Source organism: Myotis yumanensis, unplaced genomic scaffold, assembly GCF_028538775.1.
Source record: "Myotis yumanensis isolate MYYU_CA2020_CCGP unplaced genomic scaffold, mMyoYum1.0.hap1 SCAF_6, whole genome shotgun sequence".
Classification (NCBI taxonomy): domain Eukaryota; kingdom Metazoa; phylum Chordata; class Mammalia; order Chiroptera; family Vespertilionidae; genus Myotis; species Myotis yumanensis.
The window spans coordinates 38683416-38702997 of record NW_027223757.1 but is presented as its reverse complement, the minus strand read 5'-3'; the positions used below and the strand labels follow the sequence as shown (position 1 = coordinate 38702997).

General features: G+C 38.9%; 1 protein-coding gene across 3 annotated transcripts in view; it reads right to left on the bottom strand.

Annotated features, from left to right (window-relative positions):
- PDSS2 (decaprenyl diphosphate synthase subunit 2) overlaps positions 1 to 18178 on the bottom strand; it is a 200474-nt gene extending 182296 nt beyond the window's left edge. For all 3 annotated transcript variants that reach the window (XM_070419293.1, XM_070419296.1, XM_070419294.1), the window contains exon 1: positions 17619 to 18178. In XM_070419293.1, the coding sequence (XP_070275394.1) occupies positions 17619 to 17911 (293 nt within the window). In that variant the 5' untranslated portion in view covers positions 17912 to 18178. The remainder of the gene's footprint in view (positions 1 to 17618) is intronic.
- Between the last annotated feature and the right edge of the window lie 1404 nt (positions 18179 to 19582).

Below are 19582 nucleotides of genomic sequence, written 5' to 3'. Positions count from 1 at the left end.
TATTCTATTTCTGAGTTTTCAATTCTGCTCTATCAATTCATATTAGTAACACTGTTTAATTGAAGCTTTATGGTATGTTTTAATATCTGGAGGGCAATTCCTGCCCCCTATTGCTCTTCTTTTTTAAGGTTACTCAGGGTTGAATGTGCACTTTATAATTAAATTTTCTAGTATTTTAATTGGGATCACTTCAATTTGTATATTAAGTAGGGGAGAATCGACATTTTATGATGCTAAGACTTCTAGTCAAGATCATGGTATGTTTTTCAATATGTTCCTTAAGAGTATAGAAAGTAGACTAAGAGGCCAGGTGGGTAAGGTTAGACTCATGCAGATTGTTTCTGGTAACTGAAGGATTTGAAAGATTTGAAAGGGATAAGTTGGAGAGGGAGTAGAGTGGTAAGAGGGCATAGCAATAACCAAGCACCTGGATAAGCCTGCCACAGAAGCAAAGAAGAATGGCTATAAAGTCAGGAGAAAATCAAGTAAACAGTGTTTTTCAACAAAAAGGAAACTGTCAGTAATACAATTAGAACAAAGACTAAAATAAATCCATTAGATTCAGTGATACAGAAGTCATTAGAAATTTTAGATCTATTTTGGGGGAGAATTATAAGGCTGGAAGCCAAGGTAGGATTTACATTCTAGTATCGCCAACTATAACTATTTTGCTCTAATTTGATCCTAAAAGGCTCTCCCTGAAGGTAAAAAATGCCACTAAATTCAGACTACAAATGTATAGTTATTATTCCTAAAATGGAATTCAAACAGTCCTAGAAGGGAGTTCTTGAATAATTCATGCAAAGAATGCACAGATCCAGAAAATACTGCCAATAGGAGGAAATATCAGGAAACAAAGTAGGAAATAACACCTATAGAGCAAAGGGGATGGCAAACATGAAGTAGATTTTCTCCAAAGCAAACTAAGCTATAGCTTCACAGTAGGATTTGGCTTGGAGTTAGCCCCTGCTAACAACATTCTCAAGCACAGCCGGAGATCCAGATAAAATAGGTGGCTGCCTAAATAGGATGCACAAGACAAGCCCTGGCTGCTCAGAAATACTTCCATCTGCATCTTGTCAAAGAAACCACTCTCTCCCTCCCTCAACCTGATCCCAAAATCCTAATTGTGGTTTCTCTTTTAGGTTAGTGCCAACAGAAGCATACAGACTTCCCTAGTTGGAAAGTAAGGCTTAAATTATTCCTAATTCTTTCCTAACATTCAGACAGGATATCGTACAGGATCTAGCTTCGAGGGGTCTGAAAATGGATGAGTCAATAAAATGTAACAATGCCTTGAGCATATCTAAACTGGGGCTGAATTCTTCAGAACAGAAATTAGGTGAGTCTTTTAAATTCACCTAAGCTGATCTGCATGCCAAAACCAATTTCCAATGTAGGAAATATACACAGACCAATATCTTTCTTCTATTTTAACACAAATTTAGATCAAGAAAGAAAATAAAAAATCATACCATGATTATATAGGCACATTCATTGTGACAGCATTATACCAAAGCACTAGTGAGGTTTCTTCTAGGTGTAAGATTCTTGTTCATAAAAAAAGATAGTCTCAGATAAGGATTCTTATCCTCTTTGGTTGCAGGATAGGTATCTGAAATAGAGGAGCCAGTTATCACCTCTTTATGATAACTATATCAAGTAGTATAAACTTCTTTAGGTTATGCTACCCTGTTTGGTACCCCTCACACTTTAAATAGTGATATTCAGAAAGATTGGGGTCAACTGAGGAAATGTAATGCTAAATTATTCTGTGGAACTAGTGCCATAGGTTGTTCACACTGAAATTGCCTTAAGTGGTAGAATTATAAGGAGGTATTGCATCAGAGAACTGCATTAGTTGGCAAAAGTTACTCCCTGAAAGCAATTCTCTGCACAAAGTTGTTAAAAAAAAAAAAAAAAAAAAAAAAAGGCAACAGGGGCTGACTGTTGTTTCAGTTTAATTCGCATATCTCCTTTTGGGAACCAGTGGGAAGTAAAAGGACATTAAAGGATGTAGTGGATATTCTAGGGGGCAAAATTTTTATTTTTTATAGAATTAGTAAGAATAGGACTCCACCAACTTATAGCAGGCGGGGTGGAGGCATAGGAGCCATGAAATGGGAAATAAACAGGAAAGAAGCCCGGCACAGGCATTTGAGGGTAATAAATATGAGAGCAATCTAGAAGATGAACGGTTCATGTTGTTTAGGATTACAAACTGATTATTCCTCTAAGTGCAAAGGCTATCCAATAAGTCATATCCGGGTTGATTTGTTAGCACGGTACTTTCACCAGACAATAAATTAGAATGCAATTAAAGTGCATTCTGTCTGTTTATCATGGACTAAGATAGCTGACCATCATCCTCAATTATCTGGACGAACACACAGCATGACAGCACAGTGAAGAAACCTTCCAGCAAAGGGCAATAAACATCTTAGGAAGGCACTGAAATTGCTAGATTTCTTCTCTAGTCCTTTTTGAAATGTTTCCAATTTTGATAAAGTATGTAAACAGAACCAAATTAATTTAGTACTTGCTTCAGTACAGTAAGTCATACAGTAAGTCTGTACCCCAAACAGCTTGTCAGCAATTTGCTAAGGGCAGTGACTAAATCATAAAAGAAAACAGAACTGAATATTTACTGCAAACCTCTGTAAAGTGGAAAACCTTAAGCATAGTGAAAATAGAAGAATCACACAGGAAAAAGATATAAACATTTTAAATTTTAAAACACATGTTTTAAAGAAAACATCTGTAGAATATAATTCAACTTCATTATATAAAGATATCATAAGGATTAACAAAGAACTCAGATCATGAGAAATAAACAAATACACAAAGAGAAACTAATAAATAGAAACATACAAATTTTCTCAAGTAAATTAAATTAAAATCAGAGTAACATTTTTTCACAAAATTAGTAAAAAATTCTTTTTTAAAATGACAACAACCAATATTGGCAAAGACATAGTGATACTAGTACTTTCATACATTGCTGATTGTCTTATAATAAACTGATTAGAATGTTCCAAAAATACAGTTTGGCAATTTTAATTAAACACTATAAAATGTTCATAGTGTTTAGCTCAGTACTCTTACTCATGGACTCCATCTAATAAATAAAAATATTAGTAACAGCTTGATCTATCAATAAGAATCTGAAATAACATAAAATCTGACAATAGGGTAAATACAACATGAAATATGGCATGATAATGAGTGGAATATTATGTGGCTATTTAAAATGATGGTTATGAAAACTAAGTAGAAAAGGAAAGAAAACTGTGTATGCAAGATGATCATATTAAAATAAAAATATACAAATAGAAGATTAGGAAGGCAAATAGCAAAGTGATAATTATTTTAAACAGGTATGGTAGGCTATACAATTGTACCCCGTCCCCCGCTGCCTCCCAGAGATGTCCAGATCTCCCTGGAACCTGTGGATATTACTTTACTTGGCAAAAGGAACTCTGCAGATGTCAGTAAGTTCAGGGTCTTGAGATGGAGAGATTATCCTGCATTACCCGGATGGGCCTAATATAATCACAAGGCCCCTTTAAAAAGGAAGTCAGAAGAGTCAGGGTCAGAAAAGGAGATGTGACAACAGAAGCAGAGACTGGAGTGATGTGGCAGCCTCGGAAGTTGGAAAAGGCAAGGAACAGATTCTCCCTAGAGCTTCCAGAAGGAAGTCGGCTCTGCCAACACCTAAATTTTATCCCCATTTTAGACTCTGACCTCAAGAAAAGCAAGATGATAAACTTGTGCTGTTTGAAGCCACTAAGTTTGAGTAATTTGTTACAACAGCAATAGGAAACTAATATAAATGGTAAGACTGCCCTTTCTAAACTTTCTGTAATGTTTGTATTACTTCTAATGATACATTCTAATATACAAATTTAGCTAAAATTTAATTTTCGAGATGAAAACATACTCTGCTGCAGTGGTTCTCAACCCTGATTGCATATTAGTACCAAGTAATCAGCTTTAAGAAAAAGAAAGAATACCAATACCACGCTTTCTCCCCATTCCCAAAGATTCTGGTTTAATATGCTAGGCTCAAGCATCAGTACTTTTTAAAGGCCCTACATGCTAATGTGCAGCCAAGGTTGAGAATCACTACTCTAGTATGTCAACTCATAACTGACAAGACTCCCTAACCCAAAGCAGGAATATCTGTCAACCTAAAAAATACATTTCTTTCAAGAATTCTGCAAATAAACATACTCAGCAATGGTTTGTCTTAGCTTAACTTTAGGACTGGGAGCTGTGTCCTAATTTAACTGACAGTGTCAAAGAAAAAAAAAAAATCCCTTTCTCTACTTCATCTGTGTTTCTCATCTGTGAAGTTCAAAGGACTCCTCAGTACAGTACTCCAAGAAAAAGGTTCTGATTAGCTGCTACCCCAAGTCCTTGTATTTAAATTAGAATAATTCACAAGAAGAACCGTGTACACTTCCTTCACTTTTCTGCTGACAACTGACTTTATTATAAGACTACTAAAACTATGCAAGATCTTTAGTCTTTGAATTGTTACGGGATGTTTTAGAAATGTGTAGACTAGCCAAGAGAAGGCCTCTGTCAAAGTCCTCTGATACTCATTCTTTAAAGTCATATATTCCAGGTATCAAGCTCATACATTAAAAACAAAACACACACAGATGTTAGTATGTTTGTGAGTTAATGTATAACTTAAAGTTTTCAAATGTGAAATTCTCAGCTAGGGCAATTACTGACAAAGTCTTATGCATCTCTTGGTCAACTCATAGCATCACCTCACATTCTTTCAGCAGCAAAATCCACATATGAGAAACATCATTATCAACCAAGTGTATCCAAAGATTGATTTCCATAGCAACCATAACCCTGCCAGCCACATATAGTGTATAAGGCATAAGAGTTAATACCACATGCACACAACGTGTTGGTATTATGTAGTCCAGACTGTGGTTGCTGTAGAAATCTAACCCCAAGTCCCTCACAACAGTGAATAAAATGAAAACAACAGAAGAGTCCTTGACTACTTAGCCATCTATTCCTTTGCTTTCAAGCAGGACAATGCCATTCTAAATACTGTGTAATAAATAGTTTTGTATTGATACCTCTAAAGCAGCGGTTCTCAACCTGTGGGTCACGACCCCTTTGGCGGTCGAACGACCCTTTCACAGGGGTCGCCTAAGACCATCCTGCATATCAGATATTTACATTACGATTCATAACAGTAGCAACATTACAGTTATGAAGTAGCAACGAAAATAATTTTATGGTTGGGCCACAACATGAGGAACTGTATTTAAAGGGCCAGAAGGTTGAGAACCACTGCACTAAAGGAATATTTTCTACAAATATAATTTTAAATGATATCTTATCTCTGTTTAACATTAGGACCAACATCTTATTCCCTAAAAAATTCTCCCTTCTACTCTGTGCTCAGTTTGACTTTCAAAAGCTCACCCAAAGAGAATATGCCATCTTCTCCTGGGCTCAGTCAGAGCTAGCAGGAGAGAGGCCAGGTCTTGCTGTTACCATTACCAGAAGTATGACAGACACAGACAAGGTTATTCTAAAACAATTCAGCAAAAGTAGGAGGAATCACTTTATCTGACATTAGGTCTTACTATTTAGCCATCATAATCAAGACAGTGTGGTACTGGCAGAACAGAAATATACATCAATGGAACAAGAACCCAGAAATGGATCAATACAAATACACCAATTAAGTTTTGACAACGGTACAAAATCAGTTCAATGGAGGAAAGAGAGTGTTTTTTAACAGACTATGCTGAAAGAACTGAATATCCATAGGCCAAAAATAATGAACCTTGACTTAAAACTATGCTATAGCCCTAGCCAGTTGCTCAGTGTTTAGAGAGTTGGCCCACAGACCAAAGGGTCTTGGGTTCAATTTCCAGTCAAGGGGACATACCTGGGTTGCAGGTTTGGGCGAGTTTGGGAGGCAACCAATTGATGTCTCTCTCACATCAATGTTTCTCTCTCCCCCCTCCCTCCCACTTTTCTCTAAAAATCAATGGAAAAAATATCCTCCAGTAAGGAGTAACAAACAAATAAAAATCAAATAACATATATTAAAGAAGGCTCTTATCAATTAGAGATTTTTATAAATTATAGTGATAAAAACCCTACTTGCTTTTTTAGTTTCCCAGGAAAAATAAAACTACCCTGCCTGATACAGCAACATTTGCTTTTTCTCTGTGTTTCCTCCAGGTTCCTGAAAAGATGTCATTCATTTCTAGTCTAAAAACAAACAGAACTCAACCAGATTTGCTTTAAAACAATCCATGCAAGCCAAGGGCTGTGTGTGCCCATTCATCATGAAGCTTATAATCTCTACATCTCTATTTATATCTAACCAGTGAACCAGTGCACGCATTCGTGCACATTGAAAGAAAATTAATTAAAAGGTGGCTGGTGGGGCAGAACAGGGCAAGATGGGCTGGACACGCCCTGAAACCAACCTCCCGTGGCCCCTCCCTGGTGTCTGCAGAGTGAGTGAGGTCCCTCAGGCAGGTGGGGTCTCTCGGCCTGGCCTGCAGGGATAGGGCCAAAACCGGCTTTCCAACATCCCCCAAGGGGTGCGAGAGGGCACTCTGCAAAGTTGCTGTAGTATAGGGTGTGGAATGCAAACGCAAGTGTGCAGTAAACCAGATTTGGGGCCGACAGTGTCCCAGCAACAACATAACCCATGGCCAAAGGTGGAACCGCACGCTGCGAAGAATCAGGCTCCCTTCTCTCTGGTTGCGTCACCTGAGAACCGCTGCTGCCAAGTCACTGCAGCTCAGCAGTTCCTGCATTGAGTGTCTGTCCCTTGGTGGTCAGTTCGAGTCATAGCAACTGGTCGGACAGGTGGATTAGCCTTTTATATATATAGATTATAAAGAGCAATAAGTATATATTTAGATATTTTTAAAATAGAAAATTTATTAAAACATACTGACGAGTATACTCTACAATAAATATAGTAAGGAGAAAGACAAACAGGAGAAAAGGGTAAGAGAGTACAATGACAAGAATATCTTCCTTAACATAATCTTGAGAAAAACAGAATCACTTTGGTGGACCTCTGACTTAGGTATAAGTATTTCTAAGACTATAAACTTTTTGAAAGAGATGATTTTTGTCTTTATATTCTCATTGCTGAGCATATACTTGACATACAGAAAGCCTTTAATAAGTACTCCCAGAATTGAATTGGAGTAAAACCTTTCCTAACCAAAGGATCTTGCCCTTTCCTACCTTTGCCTTAGTCATTACTTAGATCATGTGGGAAAATAGTAAAACTAAATTTTTACCTTTGGTACATATCTCTAGCCTCACAATTCTGAAAATAAAACCAATTTGGTCTGTTAAAAAATATCATTGGAGCAAATAAAATAACCTTCCAAAAAGATTCTGAGAGAATGGTAATTTTTAGGGCTATTTTTAGATATTTGTTAAAGTGAAGTTTCAGTACATGAAAACAGAAAAACTGAAAGGCTTTGAGAATCCTTTGGTAAGTCATAGGGAGAAAAGCAAATCCAGCTGCACTCTATAATCTGAAAACGTGTATCTAGAACTTTGAATAAGTATTAAACCAGAAACAGCTATCTGAATGGTTAACATCTAGTACCCATTTTTAAAACCTACTTTGCGGTAACTATTTTTGAAAAAACATCCACTAAACTCTTTAAACCAGAAGCATAGATAAATATTTTTTGTAAAATAAAAGGCCTATAAGGTGTTTAAAACACACACACACACACACACACACACACACACACACACGCTCGCACGTGTGCAAATTCTGAATCCTATAGAAGAAGTAAAGGGCAATTATAGAATACAGTATCAATGAAAAGCAGTTGGAAATATGATAGTAATGAGCAATATGAAGAGAAGTGGATATCTGAATCCTAATTTGTTAGACTCTATCACAAAGAATTAGCTCTTAAAAATCTATGATCAATTTATCCTTACAACTGAGCCCAGAATTAAGATTAGTCAGTATTCCACAACCATGAGTAATATATGGAACATTTTTAAAGGGTAAGAATTCAGTCATCCTTAAATGATTTTTATTAAAATTGTATTTAAATATGTATAAATATAAAATTATAAACGCAAAATGGTTTGAGTTCTCATACAACTAAAATAAACAAAATCTGAATATAAAAGTTACTCAAATTGGCATTAATTTCCTATGATAGATGATGGTACTTGACTGAAACTAAATTTCAATTCCCAAAATGAAAGTGGTTCTGGCAGTCTGGGTACATTCTTTGGAATAAGGGAAGTCTATGGTGAAGATGCTATTCTCACTCCACTTTCCTCTATACAAACTATATAAAACTTTTATTCACATAACATACTGCTATTAGCATGTCTTCTGACTGGTCCCAGAAGATTCTCCCCTCACTTTTGACACAAGAAATAGATCGGTAAGGGGCATGCCACAATTATTATTAATCATATTAGTTAGTGGCTCTTGTTTCCTGGCTCTTCCACCAGAATTCTGGTGGAAGGGACTACAAATGAAATGGATTCTCCGAACTCAGAAAGTGATGGGAGAAGCCTCAGGGAGGCTAGGTCCAGGTGGTAGCAGCTAACTGCCAGAAGCAAAGTGGCCATGGTGATTCTAACTGGCAGCAAGGTGATATGGTATGAGGGTATTAGGTCATCTCAGACTTTGTTGTGATAGGCAGAAATCCCTGTCTATATTGAACTCCCCAATGGCAAAATGAGTGTTTGTGCCCAAGGAAAGTGTTTGTGGCCAATGACTCAGGCAGAACCAATCATACCACACAATTTGCCAGTCTAGGAACTGATTTACATTAGGTACAAGACAAAAGAAAGGCCAAATAGATTCTCTCTAGCAGGAATTTGAGCCTGGAGGAGCCATATAAGAATGAAAGGTGGTTCAGGCCAAAATTTCCTGACAATGGTGTTATATGGTAGTGGAATTGTCTGTAAATTCCTGCTACTAGTATCTGTTAGCATCCCCAGTTCCCATTCTTCTTAAAGCCTGAGTTTTTTAATTCCCCCTTTGAAACTGTGATCTACTGTGACCTTCCAATAAATTTCCTATTTTTGCTTAAGTAATCCAAAGTCGATTTCTTTGTTTTCCACCAAATAGCCCTGATATAATTCTATTCCCCATCCCAAAGAGATCATCAACCCCTATGGCTTTAATTCTCATCTTCCAACCCTAGCTCTGGTGTCTATCTCCCTTAGAGCACTTGACCCATTCCTAACTGCTCTTTGGACATCTCCATATGCTACAAACACTTCAAGTTCAACAAATCTACAACATTTTCCCTTACTCTCAGGACCCAAACATGCTTCTCTTCCTGTATGCCCTCTATCAGTTAACAGTATCTCATTATAGTACTCCATATATACTCAGTGTATTTTAAATGTTATCTTATCTTAGTCTCAAAATTACCAACTCCTGTCAACTCTTTGAAAGTGTACTTTGAATCCTTTATTTCCACTTTATCTCCATCACCACTGCCTATGCCAAGAACATCTACTCAATGTTCAATATTCAGCTGAAGTCATTTCATTGAGACTTGCTGCCTGTATTTCAAGCTATCTGTACTCCAAGAATATAGATCATGTATTTTATCCAGTTTTCTATTTGTTTACAATGGAAGGCAAGTATAGCATTAGATACTGTATCTTGGCATAAGCAGACATTTCCAGCCTAACTTTTTAACCCATCCCATCCCATCCCATCCCATGTTCAGCACATACAAAATGACTACTTTCCTATACTGCACTAAGCAATTCCTTACATCTTACATTCTTTTCCTGCCGGGGCCATTTCCTTCTCATCCAACATGGCACAACTCTTATGTCACCTCATCTTTGAAAGTCTTCAATTTTCTCTAAAGAGAGATTTCTCTCTTCCTCTCTGTCTCTACAGCATATTGTTCATGCATACCACAGCATGCATACTCAACGTATTCTATTTGTATGCCTCCCCACTAAAATAATTTCTAATTATAATGATGTTTGATAACAGTTGGATACGTTCTACATGTCAGGTACTATCTAAGCACCTTACTTATATTTGCCCATTTAATCCTCACAAAACCCTTCACTATCATTATCCTCATTTTATAAATGAGGAAACTAAGACACAGAGAGATTAAGTAAGTTGCCAGAGATCAGAGCTTGGTAGTGGTACAACCAGGATATGAATATAAACAGTCTTATTCCAGAAGTCATGCTCACTATACTGTCTTTCATGAATTCCTGAAAGGCAGCAACTATGTCTTATTCTTGTTTGTACACCCCGTGCCCAGAGCACCTCAAATATTTGTGGAATGAATTAAAATTTATAACTTTCTCTTGGTCATCCAAGAAAAAGTTCTTCATAAGTAACGTAGGTTTTCCATCAGTAATTACAGAACTGAATCTAGAAAGGGTCTTTCATAAACATGGGAGGCTAAAATTAAATTTCTAATAAGAAATTCAAAGAGCTCTGAAGAATTTTACCATGCAGAAAAGACAAATAAGGTTTTTTAGGTAGTCAAGTAAATGTAGTAAACTCAGTCAGGAATAAGAAGTCTTTACCAATATCTTCTAAGAGAGAGACTAAATGTCATAATCTGTCCCCAGTAAATGTATACTAAATTAATCCCATCTATCTAAATCTGAAATAGAGATCAGTGTTTTGAAGGCAAAAGTAAAAAGACGGTATTTAAACAAAAATTTAATCCTAAGGGCCAACTCTATCAAGAGTAATCAATTAAAGCCATACTGTTCAATAAAATCAGCTGTTGAAGCAACAAATATTTAACCAATTCTATATAAAAAGTATTAGTCATCAACTTTAAAATAATTAAGTGCCTCCATATAATTATTAAGAGCAGTAAGTTCTTTTTTTTAAATCCTCACCTGGGGATATTTTTTTCTATTGATATTTAGAGAGTGTGTGGAAGGGAAGGGGAGAGAAGAAAAGAGAGAAACATTGATGTGAGAGAGACACATCGATTGGTTGCCTCCCACACATGCCCTGACTGGAGCTGGGGATCTAACCTGCACCCAGGTATGTGCCCTTGACTGGGAATTGAACCAGCGACCCTTCAGTCCACAGGCCAACTCTCTAACCACTGAGCCACACTGGGCAAGGCAAGCATTAAGTTCTTGAACAGTAGATAGTATATGAAGTGAATTTATAAAAGCTAAAAGTACTTAAAACTAAATTTATACAGAAATTTATGTGATTAGGAATAAAAAAAAATATTTTGCACAAGTACATTTAATTAGCAAGAGAGTAATGAACCACAGGGTGTAAGTTGTACTGGGAAGAAGCAGGGGTTGATGCACTGTCACTCTCTTTAGCTTCTCCCACACTATCAATTTACATCACATAGCTGGGCTTCTACTGCATCCTACATATCACTGTCCCACCTGGACAGGCCAACAATCCCTCACCCAAAGTTCCTGAAACAAAAATGTCTTTCCAAATTTTAAAAAATGAATTAAATATATTTGTATTTATTTCAGAGAGAAGGAGAGGGAGAGGAAGAGAGAGATAGAAACATCAATGATGAAAGAGAATCATGGATAGGCTGCCTCCTGCACACCCCCTGCTGGGAATCAAGCCCACAACCCCAGCATGTGCCTGACCGGGACTCAAACCGTGATCTCCTGGTTCATGGGTTGACGCTCAACCACGGACCCACACTGGCCAGGCTAAACATTTTTTATTTTAGGAAGGTGCATTTAAACCCAGCAGTCTAGCAGGATATGGGGCAGTATCCTGTAATCAAATACATTAATATTTCTGCAGCAAAATGCAAGAATATCCACATTAAGTGGAATAAAGAAAGGCTATAAATAATTTCATCAGTTTGGATCAGGTTTATGAGTCTGAAAAAAACATTGTCTTCTGAGCTTTTAGGAGTTTTAAATAGTAGGAAAAGGACTCTAGAGTTGTATAACCATATTGCATTCAGTCTGCTCACTTCCTCCTTGAGAAGTGATAATGGCTTCCTTACTTGCCATATTCAGTTATGACACTAACTTCTACACTAGTCTAGAATTGGCAATCATTTAGTCAATCTCCTTATTTTTTTTTACTTAGGAACTAAGTTCCAGTGAGATGGAATAACTTCCTAGGGTCACACTGTTCCCTACTGACAGAGATGAAATTAAAACATACATGTTTCCAGTCTCCCAGGCTTACTTACTACTTGTTCGTTCGTTCGTTCGTTCGTTCATTCATTGTTTTCTTTTTCAATTCAAAGTGATTTTTTTTAGCTTTCCAGAATAATGAAATAATTATAGGCTCACAGAAAGTTGCAAAAATAGTATAAAAAAGTCCTATGTGTCCATCATCCAGCTTCTACCAGTATATACTGTAGTACAATATTAAAACCAAAAAATTAACATAGGTATATTAGTGGTAACAAAACTACAAAGCTTATTCCATTTTCACTATTTTGTTAAACTGCATTTATTTGTATGTGAAGGTGTATACAATTCTATGCAACTTTATCCCATGTACAGATTTATGTAACCGCCATCTCAATCAAGGTACCAAACTGTTCCATCACCTCTTTGTATTTACAATCCCTCCTGCTCCCCCACACTGCCCCTGACTCTGGCAACCACTCATTTGTTCTCCATCTCTATAGTTTTGACATTTTGAGAATGCTGTATAAATGGAATCATACAGCATACAAACTTTTGAGATTGACATTTTCTTTAATTGTGGTAAAATACACATAAAATTTACCATCTTAATCATTTTTAAATGTACATTTTTAAGTATATTCACAATGTTGCGCAGCCAATCTCCAGAACTTTTTCATCTTGTAAAAATGAAACTCTACACTTATTATACAACACTCCTCATTTCCCCTTCCTTCCAGCCCCTGGCAACCACCATTTTACTTTCTCTGAATGTGACTACTCTAAATAACTCATATAAGTAGAATGATACAGTATTTGTCTTTCGTGATTGGCTTATTTCACTTAGCATAATGTCCTCAAGATTCATCCATATTTCCCTTTTCTTGATGAGATGGCTTAGGTAAAGAAAGAGAAGGTAGTAAATAACAGATTATGGTGGTTTCCTTTTTTTCTCCTGCTGTTTGCCAAAAATGTCACCGTTCATCTAAATTTTAGGACTAACAGACCTGATTCATCCCTAACATACTATGTAGATTTATCCAAAAAGTAAAATGACCAGATGGGTTAGAATATTGATTTAAGTAAATAATGGAGACTCCAAATATAAAATGGGACTGTAAAAGAATTACCAAATCTGGTTTCCTATGCTCCTAACTATATCAATACAAGGGGTCTTTTGTGACCTTTTGCTAATATGCTGAGAGCATCTTCTTAATTATCAATGCTTTGCTGACAAAATCTCAACAAAGAGCATAACATGTGAAATAACATAGCTGCCTTGTCCATGTTTTTAACTATAATTTACAAAACCACAATCTGCCTACCCTATGGATCAAATAAATGCCTGCTCCTTCGCTAAAACAGATATACAGGATGGGGAAAAGTAGGGTTACAGTTGTGAATACACAAAACACAATTTATTCCTGTATTGCTACTTATTAATTACTGTATTATTTTCCACAGGAACAACTGTAAACCTATTTTTGCCCCACCATGTATATATACCTTCTGACAAGTGTTTTGCTCATCAGCTACCAGTGAGTAGACTTTAAATAATTTGCAACACACTGTCAAAGTAAATGTAATAAAACTACATGCAGATTAGCTTTCTTTTCTTACAAAATAAAGCAATTCATAGATGTTACTCCAACAACTTTGCTGAAATTTATTTATTTTATCCCCCTCCAATTATTTTACAATATGCACAATGTAACTAGGTATGCAGGGTAGGCTACAATCTGGAAAGTTTCAAAGCCATCAATCTTATAGGCTTTCATCTAGTGTGTTTCTGGTGGCCTCAGAAGGGATCATCTCCAAGACCCCATATGATAGTCTGGCAATTAACTAGATGAACTGGAACTCTCAGAATATACAAATTAATAAGGCTCTTTTTAGCTCTACTGTTTTCACTTCAATGCTTTATTACAGAGACTACAATATGCACAATGTAATATACGATTACAACTTCCAACGCTAACACTACCACTCCCATCACACACACGCACACACACAGAAACCCACGACTTGATTAGCAAAAATTAAGAAACCTCATAGTTCTAGTGTTGTGAGAACATGGAATAACCTGAGTTCAGACATTGCTCATGAGAGTGTAAACTGGTACAACCACTCTGGAAAACAATTTGGTATTACCTACTATAGCTGAACATGTGCATATACTCCTGTATCTGTTCTCTTGACAAGTACACCAAGAGATTTGTGCAAGAATATTCACAGCAGTACTTTCATACGACCAAAAAATGCAAACAACCCAAAAGCTGACTGAAAAAAATACTGTGGCATATTCACACAATAGGATTTTAAATACCAGTGAAAAACTAATGAAGTACAGTTAAACACAACCTGGATGAATCTTAGAAACAATGATGCATTAAAAGAGCAAGTCATAACAGATTATATTCAATAAACTACCATGTTAATAAATTTCAAAAAGAAGAAAAATTAAACATGTTATTAGTTATGGAAACATTCATGCAATTTTAAAAAGGAAAAATAAACACAAAATCCAGTATACATAAGGTCAGGCAGATGGACAGGGGAGTAACTCACCATCAACAGGATTGGTAAAGTTATAGTTCTTAGATTGAGTGATAAACTCTTTAGTTCCATTATTAAGCTTTATAATATGTGTGTGTCTGTGTGTTGAGTGTCTATCATATAGAATCTCTGGAGAACTAACATTCCAGCTATAGGACAAGTTTAGCCCACTCATAAGATGACATTCTTGGTAACTGGGAATGATGCCAAGAAATAAAATCACTCCACTATTGATATTTGGTAACTTTTGTAGCAACAAAGAAATTACAGGTGTCTCAAAAAATTAAAGCAAGGGGGTGGGCAAGGGAAGTGGGGGTGACTATAAAAGAGCAAGTGAGGGATCCTTATAGTGATGGAAATGTTCTGCATCTTGACTGTATCAACAACAGTATTACACTTATGATATTTTACTGTAGTTGTGCAAGATGTTACCACTGGGAAAATCTGGCTAAACAATACATTGGATCTCTCTGTATTATTTCTTCCAACTGCAAGTGAATCTACAATTATCTCAAAATAAAAGATTAATTTAAAAAAAGAAAACATAAAAAGAGATCATTTTCATCCAGGGTTTCTCCACCTTGGTACTACTGACATTGTGGGGCACATAATTCTTCATTATTAGGGACTGGCCTGGGCATTGTCGGGTGTTTAACAGCATCCCTGGCCTCCATCCATTAATGCCACTAGCATATCCCAGTTGTGACAAGATTTCCATACACTGCCAAAAGTTCCCCAGGGGGGCAAAACTGTCCCATTAGAGCAGTGGTTCCCAACCTTCCTAATGCCGCGACCCTTTAATACAGTTCCTCATGTTGTGCTGACCCCCAATTTCATTGTTACAAATTAAACATAATTAAAGCATAGTGATTAATCACAAAAACAATATGTAATTATATATGTGTTTTCCAATGGTCTTAGGTGACCCTTTGGTCGCAACCCACAGGTTGAGAACCACTGCATTAGAGAATCACTGCTCTAGTCATAAAAACAAAGAAGAGCTGTGGAAATGTTCCTCAAGATTGAAGGAGACTAAAGAGACATGGCAACTAAATGCAATATCTGATCTTACACTGGATCCTGTACTAGAAGAGGAAAGAATGCTTTTATGAAGGATATTATTAGGTTAGTTAACAAAACTGGAATACCAATGATAAATTAAATAAAAGCATTGTATCAACATTAAATGTGCCTAAATTGATTACTGTGATGTAATTATGTCAATAATATTCCTATACTTAGGAAATGCACAATTTAGTATTTAGGAGTAAAGGACCATCCTATATAATAAAAGCCTAATATGCAAATTGTCCCCTCCACAGGGAGTTTGAGGGTGGGGCGGGGCTGGCCGGCCAACTGCCTGCAGCCCCTCCCTCTGGCTGGATCCCACCCATGCACGAATTCGTGCATTGGGCTTCTAGTGATGTATATAATCTACCATCAAATGATTCAGAAAAAAATATATATGTGTATCTGTGTGTGTATATATATTTTATATATACATGTGAATAATATTTGTATACTAGAGGCCTGGTGCATGAAATTCGTGCACAGGAGTGGGGGTGGATCCCTCAGTCCGACCTGCACCCTCTCCAATCTGGGAGCCCTCAGGGGAGCCCTCTCCAATCCAGGAGTTTCTGTCTATTTTTGCCATCATATGAGCGAATTGTCTGAGATGCCCCCAACCCAGTTTGGTTTGGTGCTCACAGAATAATAGGTCTTTTTTTTCTTTGCTCCATTGGTGGAGATTTCCTAGAAGTTGCAGGATATCTTCCTTTTAATTTTTCCTCGACACTCTGACTTTATTTAAGTCTCTCACCTTTGCTTTCCCTCCATCCCCCACCCGCAAGAGTAACTTGCTCCAGGCTCACTTTGCTCTAGTGCAGCGGTTCTGAACCTGTGGGTCACGACCCCTTTGGCAGTCGAAGGACCCTTTCACAGGGGTCGCCTAAAACCATCCTGCATATCAGATATTTACATTACGATTCATAACAGTAGCAACATTACAGTTATGAAGTAGCAACGAAAATAATTTTATGGTTGGGTCACAACATGAGGAACTGTATTTAAAGAGGGTCCATGCACGCTGGGCGCATGCACGCTGCCCACAGGCCCACCATCTTTGTCAGGTTAATTTGCATACTCTCTCCTGATTGGCTGTGGGCCTCACAGAGGGATGGCCAATTTACATATTTGTCTATTATTAGTATAGATAGATATATCATACATGAATCTGATTAAAGGATATACAAGTGTGCTCACTGTACTATTTTATTCTTGCAACTTTTCAATATTTTTGAAATTATTTACAAATAAAAAGTTGGTGTGTGTTTTTTAAAGTGGAAGCAAAAGTTGTGGTCCTTAAAATCCTAATGGCAGGTTTCACGGTACTCCAGCATAAGTGATAAAAATCCCGACTGGATAATGACTACTGACTGGATAAATCCCTACGTCAAGCCTGGGGCATTCTTGGAAAGAACTGTCTGCCTTCAGCCTATCTCCCCTTTCCATTCTTTCCAGAGGTGACCTCTTGAATAGTGCAGAATCGAAAGTGAATCCATCCCATTTTTAAAAGACCATTTCTAGCAAGTGACTCAAACTCACACCCCTCACTCAGTTCCTCCACTAATCACTGAGGCATCTTCACTCTCAATCATTAAGGAAAAACGCAAAAAGTGTACACGTATTCCTCAAAAGAAAACCTCTTATCCGCTCAACTGAGCAAAGAGAGGAAGAATGTCAAGGTGAGTGGACTAGAGAAGAGACAACATCCACGTCTAGGAGGGCTGAGGAAAGGAGGAGGTAAAGAGAGAGAGGCGGGGAGCCAGCCAGTCTTAGTGAAGCACGAACGGGGTGCCAGCCATTAAGAAGGACTCGCGAGGGGGTGCGAGCGCGCCGGCGGGAGAGGAGCTCACCTGGCGGTGGTGAGCAGCGGGTGCTGAGTCCCCACCAGCTTCCGCACCTGCATAGCGATGTTGCTGAGCTCGTCGCTCAGGAGGCAGCGGAGGCTCATGAAGGACGTGGGGTAGCCCACGATCTTCTCCGCCTCCGACACCACCTGATTCCAGTAGGCCGGGGCCTTGGAGGACCGGCCCCGCCAGGAGCCCACCGAGACGGGGCCGAGGGTCGGGGACCACCACAGGCGGCGCGGGCTTCCCGGCGCCCGGAGATGGCGGGGCGAGCGAAACAGCAGTGGCGGAAGGCTCATAGTTTGAGTCTGGGAGTGTCGGGGGCTTCGGGGTGCCCGGAGGTGGCGCGGGGAAACTAACCAGGGGCAGAGGAGGGACTTAGCAGGGATTAGAAGGAATCGGCGACTCTTGACCCTTAGAGGTGCGTGGGTTCCAGAAGCTGTAACCAGAAGCGATCTCGAAGGGCAGCTGTCTGCAGCCCAGCCTAGATGGATAATTGCCCTAGCTCAGCACTGCCCCCGGCCAGCTGGGGTAGAAACCACGGGGGATACCTAAATGGGGGACGCCATCTTTAGAGGCGGGGAATGCGGCCTGTCGTAAAGACGGAGGCGGGCTATTCTGGAGCTAAGACTGCTCCCTGCTTTACGGCACAGCCGTGAAAGCCCAGAGGGGGCGTGGCTCTGGAGGTGGAGGCCTCAGCTCCTCCCACCTCCTGGCTCTGGCTTGTGGGGGCCGAGGGTGGCGGGAATGGCGGGGCAGATGCTCAGTGCTGGAGTCTGGAGTCTAAGCCGAGTGTGATCATCTGAGCATCCCCAGCGCCCAGCACAGCGTGGGCACACACAAGTATTTGTGTCATGAATGAGGGTCTTTTTTTGCGGCCTCCAGCCCGCCCGGAAAGGAGGGCGTCGGCCACCCTCCCTGGAAAGCTCCGGGCTGGTAGCTCTCATCGTCCGCCCCGGCCGTGGTCCTGGGCCCGCGTGGTGGCGACCTCTGCGGCTGCGGGCTCTGCGGAGCTGTGGCTCGGGGGTGGTGGGGATGCAAAGCGCACGCGTGGGTCTGATCTCGTGCCCTCAGCTCCCAACCAAACGAAAAGTGGCGTGGCCCGGCCCAAAGGGTTCTTTTTCCCCAAAGAATGTCCTCTGTCTTGATCCAAGTCACTGGCCTCCTCGCTGAGGCTGGTTTAACCCCCGTGGGCAGAAGCAGCCGTACCTCCCTCAAGGGTGCGGAGAGTCATCTCTTTGGAAGAGCTCCCCTTCCAGGATTCAGAACTGGACCGCTGGCCCCACCCAGTACTTTAGTATGGCTCGTGTATGATCGCAGAATCCTCAAAGCAACCCCATTAGGTAGGTAGTATTCTCCACGTTTTATATGAAGAAACTGAGGCACAGCCAAGTCCTGCAAATTGCCTAAGGCCACGCTGAGCAGGGATGGGAACCCAAGCAATCTGGTTTCTAAATCCACGCTCTTAACTCCGTTAGAGACTCTCAAAATGACACGTTACCAACCATTCTTTTTTCCTTATTGCCGTCAGTGTGGTTATCATTTCTATAATGCAACCTATTCTTTTTTTCAAGTATATCTAGCATCCTCTCTTGTCATCCCAAACAAGTGTTAAAACCCTTATTAATAAAAAAGGATGTATTGTGCAGTTTTACACTCTTAAAAATAGCTTGCAAAGCTCTCTTCAACTTTCAAAATCCTTTCAAATTCATGATTGATATATTTTAAATTAGCATCATGCATACCACTGGACTAGACTTGGGCTCCGTTTAAAAATCGGACTTAACAAGGGGAAAATTAAGGAATAATTATTCACTTTGCAAAAACGTTTAGCCCCAGACTCCCTTTGAATGGCAAATTTCCCTCATGATTTAAAAATTGGATTTTATTGCCAAACATTCAGTCTAGGCATAACTCTTCAGGGATACATTTTAGATAAAGTGAGTTATGCTCAGAAGTATTAAACACAG